Below are 8576 nucleotides of genomic sequence, written 5' to 3' on the forward strand. Positions count from 1 at the left end.
AAACAATATGGCCTCGCATTAATGTATATTATGTAACTACATAGATGACGATGATGATTGCGGGAACCGTACATTTTCGGGATAAAAAGTATCCCGAAAAATGTAACAGATAGACAGACAAACTTTCGCATTTACAATATTGGTATGGAAGTATGGGTGGATAAGTGGAAGTATGTATTATAGTTTATATGGAAGTATACATTTGTGGGTGTACCTGTCAGTATCACTGCCATCGCTGCTGGTGTTCTCCCAGTTGTCGGAGTCATCGTCAGCGAGATCTGCCGCGCGAGAACCGTTCAGCAGCGCACCCTCCTTGGCCGGCTCGGGGCTGATCAATAAGCAATAAAGTATTTGAGTATCGTCAAAATTACGGGATATGGCAAGGGTCCATAAATTAAGAATTCTTCATTTTTTATTTAAGTACAGAGAGTTTTCCAAAGTAAGCTTTGATCTTATGGATTTGATCACTACAAAAAAAATTAACACGAACACTATGTTTTGATAGACAGCTTGTGTATGGCCAACTTTATGACCTCAATATGGCATATATTGAGGATTAACAGTATTTCTTAGTTTTACGTGGGAGAGCCATGCTTCGGCATGAATGGGCCGGCTCGACCGGAGAAATACCACGGGCTCACAGAAAACCGGCGTGAAACAGCGCTTTCGCCGAGTGAGTGAGTTTACCGGAGGCCTAATACCCTACCCTTCTCCCTTCCCTACCCTCCCCTATTACACTATTCCCTAAGGCCAGCAACGCACCTGCAGCTCTTCCGGTGCTGCGAGTGTCCATGGGCGATGGAAGTTGCTTTCCATCAGGTGACCCGTTTGCTCGTTTGCCCCCTTATTTCATTAAAAAAAAACTATTATTACCTAGCGCTTTTTATTGGCTTAGTGCTAACGTCAAAACTTTAACCAATCACCAATGCTGTTAAATAAACTCTTATCAAAAAACTTCACAAACAGAACTTAAGAAGAAAAGAGTGTTAAGAATTTAACACAATATACAATATAAGGTGAAAATAAATATTCTACTTTCCTTATTACTTAATAAGCTTGTGCAACATTGTTACTTGGTTAATATTTTGACGTAAGCCAATTTCTATTCCACTCACCTTATGCCCGAGTCATTCTTCTCCTCAGTAGCGGTATCGTCCTGGCTACCAACGGACGGCAGTGTGGTGTCACTCGGCTCTATTTTGATACTCGGACAGGAAGTGTCTGCCTTGAGCACTTCATCCAGAGATTCCAACTTCTCATCAGCACCGTCCACGTCCATTTCATGCTGCAGAAAAAGTTTTTAAGCTTTATAGGATACCAACCGCAACTTTTTTGCGCCAAAATTCATTTTTCGCGCCGGAACCGTACATTTTTCCGAGATAAAATGTATCCTATGTTCTTCCCTAGGACTTCCAGTATCTCCATATCGAAATTCAGCAAAATCGGTTCAGCAGTTTGGGAGTGAAGAGGTAACAGACAGACAGACACACTTTCGCATTTATAATATTAGAATGGAAATACAGATTTCATGGAAATGGCATTTAACTTAAAATATATTTGTTTATTCAATGCTTCTACAATTTAAACCATATATTACATAAATGTTAAATGTGTAACATGTATTCAAAAGTAATAAAAATCCCCTACTATGCTTGCATTGTTACTGATAATAAACAATGAACAACAAACTATAATCAAAATTGGTATGAGTACATTAAAATACTTTATAAAAGTCAATAATTATAAACAAAAGCCTTTGGTAAGTATTCTTGTAACGTAAAAGCTTTGGACGTTTTTAACACGTTATTTAAGAATATACTTACATCGACAGACTTTAGTTTCCTGTGAGAAGAAGCGCGCTTCTTGGGCCGGGAGGGCAGGTGCTCCGAGTTGGTATCAGTCTTCGAGGGTTTCTTGAGCGGACGCGTCTGTTTGCGGAGATTCCTGTAGTATTTACCTGTAGACAGTGTCACTTATGTATTTTATTATATGCATTATTATCTATATATTAATACGCAAGCGAAAAACTTTGTAACCCTTTTTACGAAAAATGGGGAAACGTAGGTGCATGAAATTTTGCACAGTTATAGTTTATATGGTGAAGGAGTGCATCGAACTAATATTATTTTGAAATTTTTTTAACAAATAAAACGTTACACACACTACAACACACACATAATATGAGAAATGACAGATTTTTGAGTGACAAGCCTATAAATACGAATTATACTCTTTTATTTATGGTTGAAGTCTGTTGACAACAAGTTGACAAATTGAAAATGGATTATAGTTTTTTTATTGAATTTTTCAAATCGGACCAGTAGTTCCTGAGATTAGCGCGTTCAAACAAAAAAACTATTCTGCTTTATAATATTACTAGCTGTTCCGGTGAACTTCGTATCACTTTAAAACCTTCCCTGGATATTTTGAGACTAAAATCAGCCCAATCCGTTCAGCCGTTTTCGAGTTTTAGCGCGACTAAGACATTTGGAAATCCATTTTTATATATAAGACTAGATTAGGTCGCGCAATGTTCAATATCAACCCTAGACGGTCCATAATATTATGCAATATTGAATATAATATATTGCGCCATAAAATTGCTGGTTTGGAAGGATGTTCAAAGTTAAAGTTAAAAACTCACTCTGCTGTTTCCGCCACTGTTTCTTGCTGATGAATGTGTCTTCGGGGCCGATGGTGAGGAAGTTCCGGTCGCCGACCTGCAGCGTGCACGGCTCGAACACGTTCAGAAGTTTGAGCTTCTTGAGATCTTCGCCTGGAGAAAGACATTTTTTCATGTTAGACATTCAGTAAAACACCACTACACTTTTACTACAGCGGGAGTATTTTAATGGAAAGAAATCTTAGTCAAAAGGTTTGACTAATGCTGGATTTACACGGGTGACTAAAGCCGCGCAATTTACGCCGCACGGCGAAAATTGACCGTCTAAATGGCAATTCGACTACGCCGCATGCGGCTAAAGCCGCAAGCCCCAATGTCGTGCGGCCAATGGCCGCATGCGGCTGGTGACTAAAATCGACCGTGCAAACGCTCAGTTGCAAGCGATCGCTTGCTGCAAATACATAGCAGAGATCTCAGGAGGCACAGGCGATTTTTGTAGAATGTGTAAATGATGATTCGGCTTGGACAGGCGATTCGACTGGTGACTTGCCGCGCGACTAAAATCGACCCGTTAGTCACCCGTGTAAATCGAGCATAAGATTCAGAAACTTGTCACGTGCTTATTGTTAACGCGCTTTACGTTTTAGCGCTAAAACAACTAAGATACTTTTAAATGCGTGTTTTGATATTTAACTATAAAACATCGCTCGCACTTGGAACAAAGTTTACCTTCACCGACAAATTGAGTAACTCAATTTCTTTCTAGGTTGAATTTAGATATTTGTTATTTTTAGAGATGTAGGTTGGTTGTACAGCCTACGTACGGTTATGTGGCTACTTCACATTAGCTGTCATAAATACGTAATTAGCGTGTTAATGATCGGATCAAATCACTTCATTACTACAAGTCACGCGACAAGATTAAAATCGAATTTTACTCGGCTAGTTTTGGAACGTTCCGGTATAACGTAAGGGTCAGCGCAGACAGAACGGAGCGCAGCAGAGAGGATTTTTTAACGCGTTCTCGAAGATACGCGGGATTTCATTATCGCACTTTAGTTTTATAATTTTAAAGTTTATTTTCAAGTGCGTTAACAAAATCCTCTCCACTGCGCTCCGTTCTGTCTGCGCTGACCCTACGGCGGTTTTTAAATTTCGACCACCTTTCCAAATTATAGGAGAGGAGGTCATCTCAAAGCATCAGTTTTTAGTTATTGTTGTTGTTGCACAGCAAGCAAACTGAATCATAATATATATGATTCTGTTTGCTTGCTGTGCAACGAAGATCATTTTATATCGAAATAAGAAAAATCCTAATAAATGTCTTTACTCTTTACCCGGTCTTATAGTTTCTACATACCTCATCCAGACATACTAAAGTGACAGACAAAGTGCTCAAGTGTTTAGCATTCATAAAATATTTTTTATAGATAACCACAGAAGTTAAATTCAATTTGATTGTGAATTATGGGCATTGAACATGAGGGCTGGGCTGGACAAGCGATACGAAGCTTTTTCGTGTAACTTTCTGCCGCGCACTGTAAAACTCTGGAACGAACTGTCACCAGCAGTATTTCCGGACCAATATATACGACCTGCAAACCTTCAAGAAGAGAGTGTATTCCCTCAAGGCCGGCAACGCACCTCTTCTAACGTTGCGAGTGTCCATGGGCGACGGTAGTTGCTTTCTATCAGGTGACGCGTTTGCTTGTTTGCCCCCTTACTTTATTTTAAAAAAAAACCTACCCTCCACGAGGAACTTGGGCTGCTGCGGCGTGCCGGCGTCGGTGGGGTGCGTGCACAGCGCGCGACACTGCCAGTGCACACTCACGCTCTCAGTCATCACCGCCTCCACAGTGAACTACGGACATGTACCCAGTACCCAGTTAGCGAATAAAATAAATACATATAAATATATAATAATAAACCAAATAAACGTTGTTTTATTTCTGAATAAAGAAACAAATATTTTCAGAACATCCTATGTGTTGCCTACCACAAGTGAATACTTATATTAGTTTATCTCTTTTACTAAAAAATTTTTAATCTCAAGTGCACTAATACTTGTGTAAGCGTTGATCTGTTTGATAAAATGTAAATGATATTCTTTCCAAGTTTTCATAAAAGTTGTGTTGATGGAATTAACACAATCCACCATCACGGAAGATTCTCTTATCTATGAAATCCACAAACCCATACTTAAATTAAACAGAATAAAAAAAAAAAACAATCACTTACCTTGTGGTCATGCATTTTATGTTTCCTAGCCGCTTTCATTTCCTTGGTCATGTGCAGCCAGTTGGCGTTATCCAAGGAGCCGAGGGGACCGAAGACCACCTGCCCCGGGTAGAACTCGGAAGAGGAGTACGGGGTTGCTCTACGACGACGCATGGAGTAGTCTTCGAGGGGGCATGTATCGAGATCTGGGTATTCCAAGCGAGAACCGTCTGCTGACACTAAACGTAGTTTACTGTGGACGGCCTGTATAAGAGAAATACTTTATTATAATCTCTTCCAATGTTTTTTTGGAATTAAGGAATAGATGCTTAAAAGCCTACTGTCAAAACGCTAGCCCCGCCTATACACAACGCTATCCGCCAATCGTGATACAATGATTCCATGAATCGTGCTCCCCGCAATATGCTTTACACTGCAGCTAATAGTGAACAATATCGCGTAACAACGGTTCCCGCATAGCACGAAAGTAAAGGTCGTAAGTCCTAAAAATGTTTTTGATGATTACTTAAAAATTAAATACAATACAAATATTTCCTTTAGCTATTTTATAAAGTGTGTGATTTGTAGTAGTGCAAGTTATTTAATGATAGTAACTCAATAAGTGTAACAGATATTTGTTGAAAAGCCTAGAAAGATTCATAATTTCGAAAAATAAAACTATCGAGTCAAAATAAGCGAATCGTATTTTCTGTTAGCTAAATATCAGATAAATATACAATGATTAAATTAATCTCAATTACATTTGAGTTTTGAGTCAATCGTCTTCCGGGATCGTAATACTAATTAGAAAACACAGCAAAATTTGACAGCCCGCTCTTAAGTCTGGTTTTATATGTAGAATAGATGACGCCTGCAACTTCATTGCGCCAAAATTCGTTTATCGCGCGGGACCGTACATTTTTCTAAAATAAAAAGTATTGTACTTCTTTTCCTGAGACTCAAAGTATCGCCATACCAAATTTTAAGTATCATGGTTCAGCGGTTTGGGCGTGAAGAGGTAACAGACAGACAGACACACTTTTGCATTCATAATATTAGTATGGATTTTACTATTACATTACAATAAATAATTTGTTAAAGGAATGGTAGATTATTATTAAAACAGCAAGCAATAAGTATTAAGAATGTTATACCAAGATCATTTTCTATACGAAAATATTTACCATATTTGAGTTATTATTCAGCTTAAGATAGTAATTAGTAGTTTACCTTTGATGTTCCAACCCATGAATCCAAGCACACAGCTAGATCGGGTGTGAATTCCTCCAGAGGCTGCAGTCGTTCACTGGCAACGTTTGGGATGACATGTTTGGTGCCAACGATCTGCAGTGCTGCAGTCATAACAATGTCCCGGCAGTAACCTCTCTGGGTGTCTTTACCGGCTATGAGACGGCGAACAACATCGCCGGGCATAAGAGACCTGTCGGCCAGGCCAACCTGGGGAACAGTAATACATTAAAGTGATTAATACGATGAGCATCACTGGTGGGGTCACATTTTCTTCTCTGTGTTACCATGAGCATCACCGGTGAAATCAAAAGCCTATTATAAATTATATGGGGCATGGGAGCTATTACTAAAGGTAGTATGGTGGGCAGCCAGCATGTTAAATACCGCGCACACCCTAACACATTCCGTCTGTTCCGTCATTGACCCCTTGTGACGAAACTTGTCATATTTGATTGTCATAGTTTTCTCTTATGTAAGCCATACATGCTATGGTCGACCGAAGAGGTCCACCTGTGCAGGTATGGCTGCATAGGTAGACCGGAATGTGTGTGGGTCGTGGGAATAGACCAGTGCAGTTTGCAGGTGACCGGTGCAAAATCGAAAATCAATTCTTTCAACTGACACCTGGCTGCGCAGGCATACATGCACAGGTGGACCTCTCTGATAGACCGTAGCGTGTATGGCAGCAATTAGACTGGAAAGGTCAATGACCGCTTGGGTCACCTTAAATCATTTTGATTATACCAAATATAATATTATGAGCGTGTGTTATGTAATTGAATGAATGTATATATTATATCATATTCAAACATTTTACAAGTGTGGCTTGAAAGATGGCAAAAAACAGAGGGTTAAAAAAATGAAAATAAGTATTTTCATTTTTTTAAACCTCTGTAAACCTCTGTCATCACTCATCATATTATCATGAAAATTCTAATAGATTTTTCATGCTATCTGTTTAAGTTTTCATTATGTTAAAAGTTTAGGAACCCCTAAAGCGTTCATATAAAATTGCTGAAGTATGAAATATTATTTTGTGAAACTTTCAAGAAGTACAGTACGAACTCAATTGGAATCCGGATATTCGAAAATCTTTGGATTTAATGCATATGCATAGCACATAAAATTATGTGTTTGTTAATAACCACACAAAAAAATCAATACTTAGTTTTTAAGGAATTATTATTAGTGTGGTTTTCCAAAAGGTTTTTATATGAACATAAAAACCTGAAATACTATAAAATATTATACAGTATAATACCATAACCCATCAATCCCCACACGGCAGCCGGGTGCCGTAGAACAATTGAAAATCTATTGTGTCTGTGATAACCATGATGGAGGTGCTACTTTACTGATTTTACATGTTGCCAATATGAACCATACTTCCAGACTAACTAAATGACATCAGCATTTGGTATGTTTTTAATAACAAATGAGGTAGATAATGGCAAATCTGTGTAATGAAGGGCCGGATAATCGAGATTCTGCTGTATAATAAAAATTATTACTATTTTTCATTAAATGCAAATAGAAATTTTGCTTATTATGCAATAATCAAGCATAATAATTATTCAATATTTAGTTTTGTAAGTGGTTACACATATGAAAGCTACAAGGTACGGGAATCCATGCATTAAAAATGTTGACCAAAAACTCTAGTCAAAAATATTATTTTAACTAAAACAGACCTAGAAATATTGATTTTTAAAAGAATTTTAACCTATAATGTGATATTAGTAAGATGTTAAGTTCATGTTGCATTGCTGAGCCAGTACCAAAAAGTATGAAAATAATAAGCATTTAGATTATATTGATTTAGCGTGGATTAACAGACAATTACATTATAAAATCAAAAGCAATGCATTAATTGCATGTTATCAATAATCAATAATGTGCATTACAAGTGTGGGTACATTAATATTTTGTTTCCAACAAATTTTACTTTGTTGCAAATGTTCCAGAATTGGAATTTTGCTAACAGCTTTTTGAGCCTTCATTTTAAGGCATAGGCTGTGAATGTTTTTATTTACAAGAGCATCTTACTTACCGACTTTTCGGATATGACCCTTTCGGTGCCTGATGGATGCCAGACAACGCGAATTTCGCCCTTCTGTATAGGAGTTTCTATGTCGCTCTCTTGGTCGCTAGAGTTGGCTTCGTAGTTTTCCAGCACCAGTCCAAAAACGACTTGACCGTGGTTGTTGATTTTGTACACTTCATCTTCGTAAAAATATTGAAAGTCGGTAGGTGATCCTGGATTTTGCCCCGCCATATTGACGGGAAATAATTTCAGACACAAATAATTTTGTTTTTACGAGATTACGTTCCTTCTGACAGCTGATTGCAATGTGTGGCGCATGCGTCAAAATAACATTAAATTATGCAACGAACACGCCAATAAAGTATAAACCGCTTTTCTCAATAATTTCTTATTGTAACTGATTAAAAGAGACATTCACTTATTTCAAAATAAAACTGTCGT

At 37.9% G+C, this 8576-nt stretch overlaps 1 protein-coding gene across 3 annotated transcripts in view; it reads right to left on the minus strand.

Annotated features, from left to right (window-relative positions):
• The window catches only part of LOC121732538 ((E3-independent) E2 ubiquitin-conjugating enzyme UBE2O), a 38712-nt gene extending 30256 nt beyond the window's left edge, over nucleotides 1-8456 (minus strand). For 2 of the 3 annotated variants that reach the window (XM_042122457.1, XM_042122456.1), the window contains exons 1-8: nucleotides 8142-8455; nucleotides 6071-6298; nucleotides 4862-5104; nucleotides 4370-4484; nucleotides 2645-2776; nucleotides 1824-1957; nucleotides 1116-1285; nucleotides 215-328 (exon numbers count right to left, since the gene is read on the minus strand). In XM_042122457.1, coding sequence (XP_041978391.1) covers nucleotides 215-328; nucleotides 1116-1285; nucleotides 1824-1957; nucleotides 2645-2776; nucleotides 4370-4484; nucleotides 4862-5104; nucleotides 6071-6298; nucleotides 8142-8366 — 1361 coding nt within the window. In that variant the 5' untranslated portion in view covers nucleotides 8367-8455. Of the gene's footprint in view, nucleotides 1-214; nucleotides 329-1115; nucleotides 1286-1823; nucleotides 1958-2644; nucleotides 2777-4369; nucleotides 4485-4861; nucleotides 5105-6070; nucleotides 6299-8141 lie in introns of all 3 variants that reach the window. The other variant, XM_042122458.1, reaches the window with a different exon arrangement.
• Nucleotides 8457-8576: the final 120 nt, after the last annotated feature.

This window comes from Aricia agestis, chromosome 12 (assembly GCF_905147365.1).
Source record: "Aricia agestis chromosome 12, ilAriAges1.1, whole genome shotgun sequence".
Taxonomy (NCBI): Eukaryota; Metazoa; Arthropoda; class Insecta; order Lepidoptera; family Lycaenidae; genus Aricia; species Aricia agestis.